Genomic DNA, 20789 nt, shown 5'->3' on the forward strand with positions numbered 1-20789 from the left:
AGCTCTTACACTTATTATTATTATTATAGCTATTATAGTATGTTAGATTGTATGCCCTCATTCTCACCCTGACCGTCTCTTCTGGGACTTGTCTCCTTAAGTCAGTACTCTACTCTCTGGGACTTTTATCAATAAAATGTTAGAACTGGAAGGGATTTTAGAAGTATTTGAACCACCTCCACCTCTTTATACTTTGTACTGATAAGCAAAATGAAGCCCAGAAAATAGAAGGGATGTATTCATAGCAAAGCTGGTTTGGAAATGTAAGGATAACCATTCCTAATACTGGGCAGTTTCCTTTACACCCCACTTTCAGTGTCCTCTTTGTCTTTTCTTTCTGTAGCGCTGCCTAAGAGCTGGAGCAGAGCCTTCACTAGACCTTACAGACCATCCAGAACACATCCTATTTTTCTCCCTTCTTTTTCTGAAGATTTCCTCAAATAACACACAACTGTGGCCTCTATCCTTCCCGCATTCCCTCTCCCCCAAACCACCCACAATTTAGCTTTCAACCTGTTGTCTTTACTGGAATTACCAAACCTCATTTTTTCTCAATAATTATTCTCCTCCTCTGGGCCATATGTCTGCTTTGCTCATCTTGATGCCCCACATGCCTAACACAAACTAGGAAGGTAGTATTCAATGTATATCATATTTGTAACATCAGCTCCCCTATTCTTGAGATTCTCTCCTTTATTTATTGCTTATTTATTACTAAATCTCTTAGTCTCCTTTACTCAACTTCTTACTCCACCTCTCATCGTAGGGATTTCCAAACTTCTATTTCTCTCTACATGTCCCCCATTCTCACAGCATTAACAGTGGTCAACTCTCAAATCCGTGGCTGCAGCTGGAGTCTCACTTGCTCAGTGCTGCATTGAAACTGGTTGGCCAACCAGTTGGATCACTGTCATCCCAAACTTAATGTATAAATGCAAATAAAGTCAAATTCCTCCTCACTCCTAATTTCACTAGATCTGTTGACATTAACATCATTCCCCCAGAACTCTAGGCTTAAAACGTGGAAATGTCCTTTGACTCTCTCCTTGCTTTCACTTCCTTTCCCCGTTTATCAGTCACTAAGCTTGATAATCCCCTCAAGTATTTCCTTTTCCTCAACCTCACAGAAACCTCCACCTACCACCCACAGACATTCTTCTTGACCTTCCTAATTCTAATTCATCCTTCCCAAATATTACTTCCTCAGGGGAACCTTCCATGACCTCTCAGTTTAAATCAGGCCTTGTATAATTTCCTATTTTGTCTTTTCCTTCTTTTTAACTGTTAGTGTATACGTATTTGTTTAGTCATCTGATTATAAATTCAAGGAAGGAGAGACCATCTCTCTTTTCTTCATCATTGCCTTCTCAGAGCCTCACACAGAATCTGTCACAAGAAAAGATCTATACATGCTTGTTAAATAGGAAATTAATTAATAATTATTCATTGAGACAACATTTCCCCAAAGAGCTTTCATGCCTGTTTTCATTTGGTCCTCATAGTATCATTGAAGCCGGGACGTTTATACTGTATTTCTAAAGAGTTTCATCGAAAAATGCTTTAAAATATGTTTTACACACTTAAAGGGGCTTACTTTATTAGAGAAAAAAGTGCTTGAGTAGAATCTGCAATTTCCTTATTATGCTAGATGAATGAGGTGTTCCCATGCTTAGATTGAGTCATCTTTCTTTTAAAAATGAATGTGCCGTCCTTACAAGAAAGACTGTAAGGTGCCACAGCTCACATGAATCACAGTTTCAATTGTGTCCCTGTAGTAGGACTTACTCAATTTCTCTGAAGAAAACCATGAGACCCTGACTTGTTCTTTCTAAATCACTGACCTTACTTTCTTCAGATTAGATCTGAATACAACCATAAGAAATTGAAGAACATGATTTCTACCCAGACAGACTGGGTACTGAAACAAGTGGTTCATCAAATGAAAAAACAAATATTTACCATTCATATTTGCAAGGGTCAAGCAAGTCTCTGCCACAAATGCTTCTCCTCTGAGATAAACAAATAAAGCTCAGTTCTATAAAATGCCCCACCCTAAATTACACTTTTGTCAAAACATTAACGTATAATTGGATACTTGGATCTCAAGAGCTAGGGTTAGAGAAAAACTGGTTTAGGCATATAAATGATGTTAATTAACATAAGCAACTTGGCCAAGTCTTCAATTTTGAAGATATTTTCAGTTACAATGTTGAATAAGAGAATGAAAATAGCTTTGAGACTAGGAAGATCCAGGAGCCATATTTTTTAGTCCCTTATAAACTTAAAAAAATAGATTAAAAAATAGTACTACAGGGCTTCCCCGGTGGCACAGTGGTTGAGAGTCCGCCTGCTGATGCAGGGGACGCGGGTTCGTGCCCCGGTCCGGGAAGATCCCACATGCCGCAGAGCGGCTGGGCCCGTGAGCCACGGCCGCTGAGCCTGCGCGTCCGGAGCCTGTGCTCCGCAACGGGAGAGGCCACAGCAGTGAGAGGCCCGCGTAACGGCAAAAAAAAAAAAAAAAAAAAAAAATAGTACTACAAGTATTCAGTTATGCAAGATTATTTATTTATTCATTCATTTAGGTGTAATCTATTCCTCAGAACAACACATTATCACATTGTTTTCTCCGCTGTCTTAAGTAACAGTAATACTGGCAGTCAATATTTCTTAGCATAAACCATACTAAGTGCTTATATATGTAATTTTATTTACAACTTCATTTAATTCTTACAATGTGTGTTTAAATAAGCCACTAGTATTTCCATTTTTCTAGTCTTCAGAAATATTGAGCATCTCGCCCATTTTCCTACTACTAATAAATGATAGAAGCTGAGTTTTCAATCCAGATCTTTTGAATTTGCGAATTCGTATCTCTACTTCTATGATACCCTATCTTCACAAGTGCCAGTTCACAAGGCATGAAGTGTCTAGACTTAGGTGCTGTAAAGTATTTTAAAAAAGAAGCAACATTTCACTTCAGACTATAGTTTTCAGAGTTAGACCTGGGTTTGAAGCCTAGCTTAGCCTATTTCTCTCCAAAAACCTGTGGAATGTTATTTATTTTCATCCAATTCCTCATTGATAAAGTGGGACTACTATCTAGGCAGTCATTCCTTCCTTTATAGAGAAAATATTAATAAGCACCTACTATGTGCCAGGTACCACGCTGGGCAGTAGGGGTGGAGTGATGCATGAGTAAAAGAGAGCCGTGGTCCTCGTGCAGTACACAAGCTAGATTTTCTACCTGCAGTCCAGAATTCATACCACTATAATGATTTTAAAATATGGAGCATTTTGATATTCAAATGGCTTAACCACTACTGAGCAGAGCTCCTAATTAATTCATTCATTTTCCTCTTCTTGATTGGCTCTTTTACACAGAAGCCCTGCTTAACCTGAATCGATAGGTAATGACTCATTTATTCATTTACATATGCATCTGTTATTTAAGTAGGCACATGAGCATGCACACATGTGCACAGACTCATATCTAGAAAGGGTTTGAGGTAGCCTGTTAGTTAATTTAAGAACTTCTTAGCTGGTTGCTCTTAGCAACAGTCTTTAGCAGTTCTGCCTAGTTGGCCAGAACAATTTCTTAAAGTGAATGAAGCATTCAAAGTAGTTCAGCTAATAAATGGAAAATAAACTACTTTTAACTGGACTTAATTCAGAAGGACTTACACAGGGATTGATAATTCTAGTTTAGTTGGGATGGAGAAAATGCTGGTGCTGAGAAGCATGCCACAGCAAGGGGACTTTTCCAATGATCTCCTTTCCCAGAGCACCAAGGCTGCCGGGTCCCGTGGCAGCACTGAAGCCAAGCTTCATCCTATAAATACATAACCAGCTCTTCTCAAAGGCCTTACTACAAATCATTCAATTCTATTAACGACATTGAACAATACCTGGATTCTGAGGCTGTCAGAGAGATGAAAGCTGGTGTCAGTTTATAAGCAATAGAAGCAAAAACAAATCCCTTCCAGCTGTTAGGAAACTGTAAATTGTTTTAAGATGGATTTAAACTAACCCACAAAATAAAGTTATCGTGGGATGTTATGTTTAGAGTCATTCCTTTATCCATTCATTTCTTCACCAAGTACTTATCAACTAACTTCTCAGTGTCTGTGTTGGGAACTGAGGGATTTATTTATTTGTTCATTCAACTTATATTCATTAAGTACCTCATTTTCTTCCCTCTGCTTTCATGATATGAAATTGAGTTCGGTAGAAATTATATGCAGCTAAGGATACCCTAAAAATAAAGTATGATGGGTGTCATTTTGGCAGAAGCTAGAAAAGTATTAACAAAACTAGGACGCTTCCTTTCTCTTTGAAATTAATAGTAGGTCTCCCTTGACTAAATAATTCAACGTAAAGATTACATAAACCATTTATTCAATAAACATACATTGAGCATTTAGTATGTTGCAAGCACCATACTAGTAGCTAAGTGTTCAAGATGTTAAGTCCCAGACTCTGACACCTTGTGGTATTTACAGCCTTGTGACAATTCAGCTCAGTATGGTAGAAAGAAGTTCACAACTCCATGGGATCAGACAGATGATGTGGTGGCCAGGAATATCTTTCTTGAGAGATGACACAAACAGATCCTGAAGGAGACGGAGGGATTAGCTATACTATTAAAATTTCTTTGATCTCCTCCCTCCTGGGAAAGAACCCATACCATTGTAAGGCACTGGGTAAGTGCAGAAGAGGAAAAATACGTAATTTATTTGCAAAATAAACTAACAATGTTCTTGCTGGGCAGGCAAGTAGAATGTTTATATGCAATCATTAAATAGCAGTACGAGGTGCTAGATGATTCATAGCTAAGAATGGCTATACAGAGTGTCTTGAGAGGTCTGAACAGCCAGCCTGTATACAAGGCACAAACTTCAAACTGTTCAATACATCAGGATTATTCATTTGAAGGTAAGCAACTGTAGACACACCACATGAACCTCATTAATATTTTAAAATATGTAAAAGTATGTTAATATTTAAAATATTTAAATATTTTAAAATATTAATCTCATTAATATTTTCTGAATGGCATATTGGAACACCTTAATAAATTCACTACAACTTAATATAGATTTAGATTAAAGGGATGGAACTGAGTCTGTGATTGGTAATAAAGGATCCTCAAAACTATCATCTATGAGGCACAACATAAAGTTCTTAACATTAATACTCTGAGACTGACTAAACTGATTTTGGCAAATCTTCTTCTCCAGACAGGAAGTAATCTTGCTATGTACCTAGTTAAAAAAAAAAAAGTCGAACCTCTGTAGATCTATATCAGTCCATTCATTATCTCCTCATTTGCTAAAATTCAGTTGCACTGAAATTGAAGTTACTGCACAGTTTTCCTAAACTGTTTCAAAGAGAAACGAAGTGAAAGAAAACATCATCAATTAAATGTAAAGAGGACACATTAACTGACACCTGCAAAAGAAACCTAAGGTTTGCCAGACAGATCTCTTCTCTAAAGATGCATATAAAGAAGACTTACATGCCAAAGCCAAATTCTCATTTAAAATTCAGAACACCTTAGCAGTGTTAGAGTGAAATAAAACATGTGGGGTTGCCCTTTTTTGGTTAGAAAATTTAGGAATTATCTTCCTGAATCCATATGAATGGAACAAAAAACATGCATGTGGGTCCGACAACATCTGAAAATTAGCTAAGCCTACAAATACGATCATGCAAGCAAACACAGACTCTGCTTTTGTTCACAGAAAGCTGGTTCATCTGAAATCAATTTTATAAGCCATCTTTCTTTGCTTCCTTAGAACTCAAAAAGGCTATCCCCTAGACCATCTTTACACAGAGATGAAGAGTTTCTTCTTTCAAGGATATGATTGCATCCAGAAATCCCTGTGACAGAAGTGGCAGGGCTGTGACACATGCCAATACTTGTTGAGTTTCTTAGCTTAATACTAAAAGTATAAATAACTGAAAATGGAACTATGGATGAAACTGATTTGACTGGAAGTAGGAAGGTAATATCCCAGCCCTGGACTTTTAAGAGTGGGAAATAAAAAATAAAAGAGAAAACCAGCAATACCTTCATCTGGCCTAACTACATACCCTCACTTCTATCTATTCCAGGAGCACAAAAGACATTGCATTTCCAGGCTAGGGGCTAAGTACAAGAGGTGAAGAATCACAGGAAGTAAGGGATCAATATATCGAAGTCATTCAACTCTACTTCTGTCCTTACTATCTGAAAAGTGTCCCTGTCTTCATGGCACCAATGCCATTTTCTTCATCTGGTACACATCTGCTGAATCCATGTACCGTACACCCTCAGCCCTTCAACATTCAATATAGGTAACACGTACGCATCTTGATCACATAAATGAACGTTATGGACAAACACCAGTTCTGCCCTCTGTTCTTGGCGGGATACCAGAAATTTCTTGGTTGAATGCTTTGGAAGCACGGTCAGTCCCTAGGAAATGCTCAGGGAGGGACAAACAAAGAAAAGAGAGTCTTTCCCTGGGCTTGCGATCAGAAACTTGAACTTAAACCCCAGTGCCACCACTACATACTTTGTGACTTTGGGCAAGACATAGTGTCATTTAGGAAGTATGAATATGAAAGAGATTAAAAAGATCTCCAGTCCAACAAGTTATTTTATCACCTGAGTAATATCTTGGAGAAAAAGTCTTCAGCCAGATACTTGAACATCCCTAGTGAAATGATTTTAAACTCAATGTGCTTCAGTTTCCTCCTCTATAAATTATCTACTTCATAGAGCTGTTGTATGGAGGAATAAAAGATAACTCATTTCAGAATGCTATCCATATAATAGTGATGACCATTATTTTAAAGTATGAATAAGATCAAGGTTAAAGTTTCTTTCTAAATAGTCAGATAAAACCATTACAGAGAGTAAGCCTGGCATGCGGCAAGCTAATACACAGTCTCCATTTCCAGTCTCTTAAACCCTCTGACCATCTTCATCTGAGAACTTTATTGGAATTCAACTTACTACTTTACTGGAAGAACAAGGAGCAGTTTGTATAGCCCTGGTTTCCTATTTCTCTACAGTTATATATATTTTTTTCACTGCAAACTTTTCAAGATAAAGACTCAAAACCCCAGAGCTCTGGAGGATGCCTGATCTCCCTTCAGCCAAAACAGGCATCCGGTTTCTACAATAAATGAGATCATAGCATCCCTACTCATACTGCTGTAGATAAGAACGTGTCAGCATTTTCATTATAAAACCTTTTTCTTCCCTCTGGCTTGAGAGACCAACCATAGCAATTTGCTGGGGAAACAGCTCCAGCAAAGGGCAATGCACAAGGCTCAAGCACAGAGAGAAAGTGTTTTCATCTTACAGAACTCAAGAAAGGTTTCATTTGGAAATTAGGCAGGCTGCAGAATCCCAAGGAGCAATTCCTTCTGATGGTCACTTGGCCTTTTAAATAAAGAAAATAAGGTTTACTGATATGCAAAGCAAAATTTTCTTAGGCAGCAAATGTTAGGAACAGGGTTATCTACTTAGTTCCTTCAGGCACCAATACCTTGGGTAACAACAGCTATGATAACATACAGATTAGTGAATCTGTGCCCATGTGAAAGGTGTTTTGGGGGTTGGGAACAGTCTCTCACAGACTCTCTCATGGGGGGAGGGGTATGTCAGAATTACTTCAAATAGGAGAAAATGGGATATACATGCTAATAATACACTAGGGATGATAGATAAAATCTTCCTAGCAGAATGATGGCACACTGGACGCTCAGTAAATGTGGGTTGAATACAGCTAATATCTGTTCTGGTTCACACAGTAAACTTTTTCTTTCCCACTCTTGACTTCCAGATGTCAAAGTGAAACAGCCTCTTTCTAGGCTCTTTCATACTACACTAATACAAACGAAAGCGAGATGGGACGGGGCTGTATCTTCCTAGGGAAAGGAAGAAAACTAACATCTATCTAATGGCTATCATATCCCAAACATATTAATTGCTTTCTTATTTGGTTGGTGTAACAAGCCCACTAAATATATCTTTTCTCCATTGCACAGATGAGGAAATGGAAGCTCAGAGAAGTGAAAGAGCTTCCCCAATGTCACAAAGCTAAAGGTCCAATCACGCAACACCTTCAGATACAAGTCTCTCCCCTCAGGACAAGCTTACTACTTCTGTTGGCCTCCCCGGAGAGTACACTCAGGCTTAAGTCACCCACGCTTAGCTTATCTCTCTGCTTATCACTCAGGCTTAGCATCTCTCTCTCCAGATGGCAGGATACCGTCTAGCCTAACACTCTTCCCCTCTTCCTTCTCCTTTCTCCCTTCCCTTCTTCCACCCAAGGAAAAGGTACACCTTCAATGTCATGTCACCACCTTCTGATGTCATGTTCTGTCAACACTAGCAAAGAAGTGCTGGATCACAGATAGCAGTAGTAGACTTGAGTCCAAAGCCAAACTCTTTATTCTTTCTGACCTAGTCCAAGGCCTTGCAAAGTCCAGATTAATTCATTACCTCCAAAAAGCCTTCTCTAACTATCCATAAGGCAATCATTCATTCTTGTGTCTTCTCATTGTCTGTAGCAGGGCTTCCTAACCTATTGAGGTATAAGACTACTTTTAAAATATACATACGTGTTAGCATACAGTATTTGTTCTTCTCTTTCTGACTTACTTCACTCTATTTTGTGGATTCTCACTTGATATTAGTTGTACATATGAAGTGATGGTGTCACACAGGGACTGATGGCTCCGTTCATGGAACTAGTCTGAGTAGTATATGAGTTAATTTACATAGAGTCCTTAGAACAGAACCTCGTGCATGAAGAATACCCAATAAGAGTTAGCCCAGCCTACCGTGCTGACTGTGTTTTCCATGTGTATTTCTTGCACTGGTTCACCAGCCAAACTGAAAGAGTCCCAAGACAGGGACTGTACCTTATTGTGTTTGAATAACCATGAGGTGCCCGCTATAATGCTAAATATACTAGAGAGGGGAGAGCTAGATATTGATTAATGGACAAATGTACTTGCCTTTCCTCAAAAATGGAGAGTTTTGCAAAACACAGGGAGGGTAGTTGGAGACACGGTTCCAAGTGAAAAATCAAAGTTTTCTCATCTTAGATAGCAAGTCAACTGACGTGCTAGTAGCTACCATATTATCTGAAATCTTAGAAAAGTGATAACATTAATCATTATTTGATGCTATCATTATTTGAGATATATTGCAGTGATATTAATTCCTGATTGGTTTAATCTATACTGTGGAGATTAAGGCAGTCAGAATACATTAGAGCAGCATATTAGAGATGATGACTATTTTCAGCATGCTCACTCAAATAAAATGTTTCAAATCACCTTAGAAACTTGGACACAATTTTAATAAACATAATTCAATGGAACATCATCAAAAATAATATACTTTATGTTAGAAGTTACACACACATATACAAAAATGATGTTGAAAAATATTCTGTTATTTATGAGGTCTCTAGAAGCCATAATATAGGACAATGTTCTTATTCCATTTGACCCAATCATTTAAATTTTCAGGGAAAAAATTATTATTGAGTACTTAATCATCACTGCAATGTACGATGTATTCATAAGGCTAACAAGAACATTCATATATGTAAATGTAGATATAAATATAGATGAGAAAATCATTAAAGTAGCATTGAATGATTTCTACTGTACTACATCTGGAGTTATAATCTGTGATTTATATCAAAATAAATCCATGACCTTCTGAAAAAAAAAAGCTTAACTGCAACAACATCCTCATGGCATAGAGATCCAATTGTATTTATAATCTATTAGTTCCTCCATAACTTACTAAACAAGAATGACTTACTAGTGATGACATGTGTAGGCATCTCACCCTAGACACCAGGTATATTACTCAGAGTTCTCCAGAGACAGAAGGAGATTTATTATAAGGAATCAGATCATTTGATTATGGAGGCTGAGAAGTCCCAAGAAGCTGGAGACCTAGGAGAGCTGACATGTAGTTTTAGTCCAAGTCTGAAGCCCTGAGAACCAGGAGAGCCAATGGTGTAAGTTCTGGTCTGAAGGCCAGCAGGACCAACATCCAAGAAGATTTGAAATTTCATTTTAAGACCAAAGGTCAGGAAAGACTGATATCCCAGGTCAAAGCAGTCAGGCAAAAGGAGTTTCTTCTTGCTCAGCCTTCTTGTTCTATTCAGATCTTCAACTGACTAGATGAGGTCCGCCTACCCACCCACTTTAAGAAGGCCAACCTGCTTCATTCAGTCTAAAGATTCAAATGTTAATCTCATCCAGAAACACCCTCACAGAAACACCCAGAATAACGTTTGGCCAAATGCCTGGGCACCCCATGGCCCACTCAAGCTCATACATAAAATTAACCATCATACCAGGGTAATACGTTGAGTAATGTGTAGTCTATGTTTCAGGGAACATAAGCTCTAGGAAGTTTGATAGCACAAGAGGTTCTCAGAGGCAAACCGCTAAAGAAAAATGACAAATAAAATAATAAAATACACACCACTTATTTTTTAACAAATTCATTCAGCTAATATTTACAAGCACCCATATAATTCACTCAGTCATTCAACAAATATATATTGACTCCCTTGTATTCAATAGGCACAGGTCTATTTACTGGATCTTTTAGGTACTATACTGGATCTTTTAGGTACTATACTAAATGAATACTATACTAAATGAATAGGATATGGCCCTTCCCCCAAGGAGCTCACAGTTTAGACAGACAAATAGAATAGGTAAACTGAATTTACAACTGAATATTAAAGTTAAGATTCAAGTATTGAGTACTGGACGCCATAGGAATCCAGCGGTAATTTAATTCAGAAGGGACTGGAGATGGTTTTACCACACGGACTTTGGAACTTCACCTGAGTATCCATAAGCAAGCAGAAGGCAAAAGGTTTCATAACAAATATAAAAAGTCTGAGGTTTTTCATGATCCCGAATTCTATGATTCAACATTCCTTTTTGTGAACATATTTTAGTGACTGCATAATATTTAACCCTCTTTGTCTTTGGATTTTTAGAGTTTCTTCCCCAAAGTGTCTACTATTAAAAATAAAATTTGGGGGCTTCCCTGGGGGCACAGTGGTTGAGAATCTGCCTGCTAATGCAGGGGACACGGGTTCGAGCCCTGGTCTGGGAGGATCCCACATGCCGTGGAGCAACTAAGCCCGTGAGCCACAACTACTGAGCCTGCGTGTCTGCAGCCTGTGCTCTGCAACAAGAGAGGCCGCGATAGTGAGAGGCCCGCGCACCATGATGAAGAGTGGCCCCCACTTGCCACAACTAGAGAAAGCCCTCGCACAGAAATGAAGACCCAGCACAGCCAAAATAAATAAAAAAATAATAATTTAAAAAAATAAAATAAAAAATTTTTAAAAATAAATAAAATTTGAAAAGGACCTTGAACTGGCAAGTACACTTTGTCAAATAGGACACAAAGCCTATGCAACCTGCTTCCTTGGGACATTCAGGACCTGTTTCATTCATTAGCTCATTTTTCATTTTCTCTTTCTAGGTCAGATTTAATCTAGGATTTTTTTTTTTTTGGTGTGAATTATGTAAACTTCTTGATTCTGCCTTTTGTGGCATTAAAACACTTTAACAATGTGTTGGTAGGTTAAAGTACTCCTCATTTGCTCTTGAGTAAATTTCAATGTACTTGACTGAAGAACACTGTTCAGCTATCAACAGTCTCCAAGTTTTTCACCAGTTTGCAAAGTGGCCTTAATAAAATAGGAGACAAAAATATGTATTGAAATGAAAAAGTAGACAGCCAGTGGGAAGCTGCCACATAGCACAGGGAGATCAGCTCGGTGCTTTGTGACCACCTAGAGGGGTGGGATAGGGAGGGTGGGAGGAAAAGGGAGGAGATATGAGGATATATGTATATGTATAGCTGATTCACTTTGTTATACAGCAGCAACTAACACAACAATGTAAAGCAATTATACTCCAATAAAGATGTTAAAAAATGTATCTATTGAATATTTACCACATTCCAGGCATTGTGCTAAATGTTTTCACATGTGATATATCACTTAATCCTTAAAGCAATCCTGTAAGCAAGGTGTTATTTTTCCTGCTTTCTACAGATAAAACTTGTCAATTTCTCTTCTCTCACCTTCATTCTCAGAAATTCTAGTTCATAGTTAGAGGTCATGGCATAGAAACATAATACTGAGTTAGAAATTAGGAGACCCGGTTCTAGCTAAGGCTCTGTGACATGCTGTGTGATCTTCAGAAAGTCACCTCCTGTCTAGGTGGTTTAGTAACCTTACATGGGAAATGAGAACATGAAAACTATAGGATATGGTGTATTAGGTCAAACTCCTCTCTCAAAAAAAAAAAAAAAAGCAAAAACATTTACAATAAGGCTGAATCTTCTGACAGATATGCCTTGCATTCAGACTCATAGTTATTCTCAGAAAAGTAGGTATAAATTATATTTTTGCAAATTGACTCCTAACTTATAGGTCCTTAGAGGAAGTTGCCATTTGAAAGAAACCTATAGTTAATTCTGGAAATGAGTGTATGCTCTAGACATAAACTGCTTGGGCTCAAATTTTGGCTCTGTCACTTAAAAGCTATGTGACTTTAGGTAACTTAATTAAACTCTGTATGCCTCAGTTTCCCCATCTCTAACATGGAGATAACAATTATACCCATCTCTGAAGATTATAACGAGGATTAAGTGAGTTGACATTTGTAATGCATATAGAACAGTATCAGGACCATGGTAGCAGGTTAGTGTGTATGTGCTGGGATAGGGATGAATGCCTTGACAGTGTAAATAGCTGTTGACTTAATGTACCCATTTTGAACACTTGGATTTTTGGATATTGTATATTTTTAAACTGGAACACACCAATATAGTCATGGGACCCCCCCCACAATTAACTCAAAGTCTAATAGTGTTTTAAACTTATTCAGAGGAGAACAAACTAATTACCTCATATTTATAAATCCACAAGGTAGAGGAAAACTATTTAAAGCTGGGGAATGTTATAACATATAATGTAACTTGTGGCAGTGCAAATTCATACTACCATGTTTAAAATGGATGTAGCAATACCAATCACCAAGAGTCTTAAAATATTTAAAATATATCTCAGTAATTCTACTTATTCTAGACTATTCAAAGGAAATAATTCCAAATCCAAAAACAAAGATTTATTCCCCAATATATGTTTTTTTAATTTTGTTTTAATAGTAGAAAATTGTGGGAGGCAATTTTATCTTTGGATTAAATATCCAAAGATAAGGATGGCCACCTGTTATATAGCCATTAAAATATATATACAAATCCTAATATAAATTTAAAACATTCAAAAGTAAACTCAATATGATTACAACTAAATTTTTTGCACAGGCTCTGGACGCACAGGTCCAGCGGCCATGGCTCACGGGCCTAGCGGCTCCACGGCATGTGGGATCTTCCCGGACCGGGGCACAAACCCGCGTCCCCTGCATCGGCAGGCGGACTCTCAACCACTGCACCACCAGGGAAACCCAGCTAAATTTTTTAAATGAAGCTATATGTGGACCACCAACAACAACATAGTACCAGGAAACTAGAAAATATACTAAATTACTAATATATTAATAGCTTTTATCTCCAGTCCTCTGGGACGATAGTATTTTTAAAAATTTGTTTTCTTTATGATTTTATGTTTTTTTTTAAATGTATTTCAATGAACACATATTAGTTTAAAATAAAAGCAAAGAACATACCAAAATGGTCAGACACTGGCAATATTCATGTATAGAAAAACTGTTCTACCAATACAAAAATATACACAGTGAGATATTGATTAATGAATCCTCTGGGACCACCACTCTTTTATAACAAAGTTTGCTATGCTTGAATAAACAAATGAGCAAACAAAACCACTTTTCCACCACAGAGACTAGTTTCTAGACTGAAAAAGGAAGTCTGGGAGAGGTTGGAGAACGCCTGCAGGCTCTCGGGAACTGTCCACCGGAGAGGTGCTGACAGCACTCCAATCTTGGGAGACTGTAAAAGCACCCTCTGGAGGTTGGGAGCCCACAGCCCAATTCCCTTTCCTCTTTCTCCTCTTTCCTGATGTCTCTCCCTTCCCATCATCTTGTTGTACTTTTCTTCCTTCCTCTTTGCCTCTTCCTTTCTCTTTTTGTCTGATAACTATGGAGATTGGAAAAAATGACCCTGGAAAGCATCTAGGATATTGTCTAACCTTCGCAGATGTTTAATCAAGCTGAATTCTTTTCTCGCTTCCTTTTATTTCTCTAGTAAGAATTTCTTTCTTCTTTTGATTTCCTCTTTTTTTTTCCTATTTTCTTTCATTTAAATCTCTTCCTTATTCTCATTATCCTTTCTTTGGGAAGAGTAACCATATAGACAAGAAAAAGGTTGCTTTCTACCAGATGATTCTTTTCCTTTGAGGGGTGAAGCAGTTTTTGCAATGTCTATACATTCACTGGAAAAAACAGGTTCCAGGACTTTACAATTTTTCCAAGAGCTTTTCCCTATCCTTTAATAAAGGATAAAGGTACCTGGTGCACCTAGGGGCTTGATGGTTTGATTCAGTTGAGTTGTTACATTAACAAATGACTATCTGGGGGGAAGAGAGAGGTTTTGTAAGGTATGAGCCATATTTCAATAAAATCTTATTTTGAGTTAAAAAAAAAGTAAAGGAATAATTGCAGAGAATATAGGACTTTACAAAGTACTTTTATTAAGGAATAAAAAATATCAGGGAAATATGAGCTATTATTAGGATATTAAGAAATATTAGGGAAAATAACATCCTATCTTTTTATGTTTTGCCTTGGAAATGGTGATTAGAAAATGGAAAAGGAAGGGAAGGGGACACACGGGGGCTGCTGGTCCTTGCAATGCAGCAATGAACAAGATAAAGGAAAGAGAAACAATATCTAGGCTGCTGTGAAATTACATTCAGAACTTGGATCTTTGCAGGTGGAGAAAATAGAGTTAGACAAAGGTAAAGCTAATGCCTATTTTCACATAATGACACGGAAACTACTACGAAAAGAAAAAGCCTTTCAGAAGGCCTCCTTTTCCACGGAAAGCCCATTCCCATAAGCAGCATTATCTGGTAAAAAGAGACTGGGGCAAAAAGAGAACTGAAGCAACAGGAAAACTTTTTTGAACAATGGTGTTCTAATTTCTCTTATGAGACCTTAAGCTCAAGTGGGACTGTGGTTTTCTGTATTTTAGGGAACGAAGTGGAATTACCTCTCTCAATAGATTTGTAATTCCTGGAGAAAGGGAATGGTGTCATACATATTTGTATCTCTCATGCCTATCATGGTGCCTGGGATAGAGCCTAGTACAGAAAGACACTTCACATTTATAGTCATAAGTAATATAGTCAGTTAACTAAACTGAATGACAACCAGGATGCAGCAAGGGGGGAGGGGCTGGAGATTGCTAAGTGACAGAATAAAATTATTTGGGGTTTCTGCCTTGAAAGCTCAAGTTACTCAGAACCCTTCAAGCCATTACTAGGTTTTGGGGTAATAAGAACAGTTTAAGTGTTTTTGAAACGGACAAAGTCTGGCTTACACACAAACAAGGTTTTTGACTTTGCCATACTAATTATTTTCCAGGAAAGAAAATAAATGCCCATCCTAATAAACTTATTTTCAAACTTACTAGATAATATTAGAATGAATGCACTTTTGGAGCCTCCATATTGACATAGCTCTATGAGGTTTTTTTTTCCCCACAATTATTTAAATTCTACTTTCATTGCTCAAAGATTCAGCTAAAATCCTTATTTTATATGTTTTCTTAAATCATTATCGTAATTAGTATAGTTGGACTTCGAGATCCTGGGGACAAAAGCTGTTTATTGCCACATCTCTAGTGTCTAGCATTTTATTGATTGCTCAATAAATATTTTTTGGTATCAGTTTTTCATTCATTTTTATAAACCCACTTTGTTTTATGAATATTTTATCAATATATAAATTGTTCCTACATTTTATATAAACACTTAGCATAGAGAAAATAACTTTAAGAGAAGTAATACTCAAGCTCATAGCAAAAATGAACAATTTATCGAAAGAACTACCCTAAGAGTAAAAGAGATTCTTCCTATAAGTGATGAAACCCCCTCAGTGGAGCTATGAAAATAACCAAGGTCATATAAAAGCATCAGTCATTTAATGAATGCATACTTACTAAACATTGCATGTATCTCATTTAAATTGCACTCCTCTCAATAACATAGTAATATGTAATGCAGTAGTTATTACTGTGGCCATTTCACCAGTGAAAAAACTGAGACTTAGAAAAATCATATATCTAGTAAGCTGGGTACATCCAGCTTCGAAACCCAGGCCTATACAATATGCAACTTTTCCACATTATGTTCTGTTGTCATCTGTCAAATAGTGTTGAAGAACTTCACTAGAGAAAGGCTAGAATAGAAGGCTCCATTATTTCCATATCTAAGATTCCAAGGTGGGAGCCTTACATTAGCCAGTAAATAATTAACCAACTGTTAAGTAAGGTTATAATATAATTATCAAGCCCATTATACAAGGCTTTTAAGTATCATCTTATTCAAATATACTTGGCAAAATAAAATGGGATAGACTCTCTAAAAGTATTAATTTATTTTATAGAAATTTGATTTCTTTTCCAAAGAACATTATCTACCAACACATTCATTTAAGTATTTCACTCTATTGACATGGTTCTCTCACAAACTGACTTGTTTAAACTGAAACACCAAAAGGAAGAGAACTTAAAGGAAGTTAAACTAACGTAATTCCCCAACATTAAAAAAAAAAAAAGCATTTGTAAATATACCAATTCCCTGCAATATGATCTGAAAATCAGGGAAAATTTAACAGCATAAAAGAAACTTCTTTTGAATGTCCCAGGTTGAATGCATATTCAACAACATTCTCCACAACAACAGCTTATCTTATTTGATTATTAGCTGGTGTTTAATTTCCCCTGGCAAATAATTCACCTTTGTAAATAATCATTTTGCACTGCAAAGCATTCTCATATGTTTATTGGAATAGATTTTAAACAGTAGCCATGGCTAAGATGCTGCTGGAAATACAATTAGAAGAGTAAGCGGATAGACACATGCGGGAAGGGTGGCAGGTTGTGTGAGGAGAGGAGCTAACAAGTTAAGTTATTGGTGCTGTTCAGTTACATACATCTTCCTGACAGTGATGAACACACAAACCTTCAACAACTCTCAGACCTTTTCAGGGGTTTCACAAGGAGTATCAGGCTACTGTTTAAGTATGATCAATACTTTTGTAACTGACTCTAAGGTGCAGCCTATCATGTTGAGTAAAAAACATAAATCTCTGGCAGTAACTTTACCATTAAATGATTTTATGAAAAACATCATTGAAGGATGTTAGAGCTGTGGAGGATTATCTCATCCATACCTTTCACTTTACAGAAAAAAACTCGGGCTCAGAGAAGAGAGATTCTCTAGGCATAGCGAGTATAAGACTCATGATTTTGACTCCCAATTTTTCCATTAAATCTACACCTCTTCTGAGCATTATCCATGAAGTTGAATGTATATGTTTCATTAACTCTACTGTCTAAGGTGCTTGCCAGCGTCCAATGCAGTCACTGGTGTTATTCTTCAGAATGACAGAGATCATGTGATTTTTATTCACTTACAGAAGTGAATTTTCAGTTACTTCATATGATGTTCTCTCTCTCTCTCTCCTTAGAGAACCATCATAGCGGCCACAAAAGTGTTTTATACAAACAGGTGAGACAATCCCCCTCCCCCAGGTTTTCATAATGAAAAGAAGTGAAGGTGTGTATCTAGGAGTAAGGTGACATGGACTCAGACCATTCATTGGCTAAGACTGCTCAAATGACGAGTTCTATGAATCTTTCTCAGGGGGTGCATCATCGCGTCCACCAAAAAAAGTTTCAGACACTGAGCAATGAATGCTAACCTGCTTCAAAAACCTTCAAAACTCATTTCCTTGGGAACACCAATCCCCTTTACAAAAATCTGGTGTGGGACAGTTATTCACTAGAAACTCACTGAGTAATCGCACCACCTCTGGATAAAATTTCTGAGTGCGGATTTCAAGTGGATTGTATAAGCTCAGAGAAAAATACACAATTGGGGGCAACATGAGCCTGGCTCCAGATTTTCTGCCTAAAATAAAAATAGGCTCCTCAGCTTGAAAAGTGTCAAATTGCAAACTGATATGCTTAATTCCATCTCAAGTACATCTACCACTCCAGCTAACCCTGACTGTGGGGCTCCAGGCGGTGGCAACCTGTGACGAGTTCAGGAGCTCGCGGAGGAGCCTCCAGAAGCCCAGTCACTAGCTAAGTATATAAAGAGATCCCAAGCAGAGAGCCACCTAAGGCGCCCCCTTTCCGAGGCGGGCGTTATCTGCTCTTGGAGCCTCTGTACGTTAGAGACCAGGGTCCCGTCACAACTGAGTTTTTAACCCAACATCAGTGAGCTCTCCCGGCCCCAAACCCAGCCGGCTCCCAGAGAGAGCAGAACAAGTCGTAGCTTCTGTCACTCTCCCAACAGGCAGACACATAAACAAACAACATAAGGAATGGTTTGCTCCCCCAAGGGAGGCAGCATGCATTAAAAAGACATGAACCTCGTCCTACCTTGCATCCAAACATCAACGACAAAGTGTTATTGGTGCAAGCAACTTTGCAGTGGCAAATCATTGGTGTAAAACAGTCAGGGTCCTTAACAACGGGGCACACTCCTTCCGGGCTGCAGCAGTGGCAGCGCGCTGGGGGACCCGAACACGGTGCTCACCCGGCACATGGAGCGACAGCCTAGACCCGGCGGCCACTTCGATCGCTGCCCCCTGCGCCCAGTGCGGCCATCCCAGCGCCGGGGTAGAAGCAACGCCGCGGGCAAGTACCAAGCGTCTCGGGGTCTCCCTTCCCCGGGGAACAAGGCGTGGGGGAGGGGGGAGGGACAGAACCAAGAAGGGTTCCCCCCCCTATGGTGAATTTGGGGGAGGTAAATTTTTTAAAAAAATTTAAAAAATAAAAGGAAGCCAGGCTCTTAGAGGAGGGTTCAAAGGAGGTGGGGCAGTATGTAAAAGGATGTGCCCGCCTACTCGCCCCAGTCACACAAGATTGTCATGCGAGCTGAAGGGGGCTGAAATTCTTCTCCCTGAAGGAAAAAAAAAATACTGCAGCTCCCGGTTTGGTAAAAAGCCAATGGCTTGCTGCAATCCAGAGTCACCGTGGGGAGCGCCGGCCGGGCAAGTGGGGTGGGAGGGAGGGGCCGAGAGAGGGAGGGAGCGCGAGGCTCGCCAGCCCAGCCCAGCCCGCCTGTGCGCTCCTCGCCACTCGGGAGTCCCTGGGGTCCGAGCCGGAGCGCTCCCGGCGCTGATGTGACCCGGAGATCTCACTCGGCTCTCATTGCCTCTGCTGCCCTAGGGTGGGCGACCTCCAAGGCCGAGTTCTCCAGGTGTGGGGGGAGGCCCGCACGGAACCTGCAGAGAGCATCCTCCTCTCCCTCCGACTTCAGCTTGCCTGAGTGGATGGCCGGCAAAGGAACCTGGGGTAGAAGTGGGCTGTTTCGCTAGGGCCCTGCATCCTTGACTTCTGTGTCAGCTAGCCTACTCACTCCCTGGGTTGTAGATTTGGCCTCAGAACCATGGCTTTATCTGATACAACATTTTCCAAACTCAAAAAGGAGGAGTCCGCCCCCTTCCCCACCTTGATGTCTTAGAGGCTCCAAGAAGCCCCAGAAGTATTACTGTTGTTCGGGAGGCATGAATGACAAGGCTGGTGGTTGCTTTATCGGTTTTTTTCTTTTCTTTTTTTTTCTTTTGAAAGTGAAGCTGTCAAAATTGCAAAAGAACAAAAAAATTAAAAAAAATGAAAATCAGCATGTGGCTGGCCCAGCTGCAAAACTGCTTGCTGGAGACAAAAAAAAAAAAAAAAAAAAAAAAAGTGATAGGAAGGCTGCAGAGTAGGAAGTGGGTAAAACTAGCACTCTTTGGGTGCCACCTAAGTGCCTGGCACTGTGCCTCACAATTGGCTGGTGGAAAGAGAGCAAGCCATCAGGATCTGGAATCAGACTCTGGCTCTGGTGCTGAGTATGGCTTTGTGTAAGTCACAGTGTTTGAGCCTCTGTTTGCTTATCTATAAAGTGCAGAGTTGTTATGAAGACTAGAGATGGTAAACAACACTTTCCCGTGGTAAGCCCTGGTAGTCCACAGCAGCTGCTCTGTACTTATACAGCTTAGCTCAAGTCTTAGTCTGAGAGGTAGATGTTATTGGAAACATTTTTCTAGAGGAAGAAACTGATGCCCTGAGGGCTATATCACTTGCCCAAGTCACACAATCAATAAGCCATGAAGGTGAGATTCAAAGAAAAGTGGTGGAAGATAGTTTAAAAAGCAGCATCATAGGAGACATCACACACCTCTCCAGAAGGATGTTCTAAAGTCTCCAGATTTATTTGAGAACAGTCAGGCCTGTCCCATTCACATAAATGTAGTAGTTTCAAAAGTCTCTTTCTAAGTGGGCACGGAACTCAGATCTCACTTGAATTAGAGCAACAACACAGTCCTAGATATCCATAGCAAACTCTGCTGGAACCATGCCCTCCTGATGCAGTTCTACCAGGATACCAGACCACTTATACTCTAAATTAACAGAAGCCCAAATATCACTATGGGCTTCAACTTATAAAGTTCCAGTAAGAACAAAAGAACTTGTAAACTGTCAAGTCAAATGCAGTACCCTATAAACTTTGCCTCACTTGCCCATA

At 39.0% G+C, this 20789-nt stretch overlaps 1 protein-coding gene and 1 long non-coding RNA gene across 15 annotated transcripts in view; one reads left to right on the forward strand and one right to left on the reverse strand.

Moving 5' to 3' along the window:
• DLG2 (discs large MAGUK scaffold protein 2) overlaps positions 1–20789 on the reverse strand; it is a 2044900-nt gene that overhangs the window by 1180626 nt on the left and 843485 nt on the right. The window contains exon 1 of one of the 14 annotated variants that reach the window (XM_033431836.2): positions 18656–18823. The exons of the other annotated variants lie outside the window; for them this stretch is intronic. Coding sequence (XP_033287727.1) covers positions 18656–18718 — 63 coding nt within the window. The 5' untranslated portion in view covers positions 18719–18823. Of the gene's footprint in view, positions 1–18655; positions 18824–20789 lie in introns of those variants that run through there. 14 annotated transcript variants of the gene reach the window in all.
• Positions 1–20789, forward strand: part of LOC125965184 (uncharacterized) — a 1042439-nt gene that overhangs the window by 943340 nt on the left and 78310 nt on the right. The window lies entirely within an intron of this gene.

Source organism: Orcinus orca, chromosome 8 (assembly GCF_937001465.1).
Source record: "Orcinus orca chromosome 8, mOrcOrc1.1, whole genome shotgun sequence".
Lineage (NCBI taxonomy): Eukaryota > Metazoa > Chordata > Mammalia > Artiodactyla > Delphinidae > Orcinus > Orcinus orca.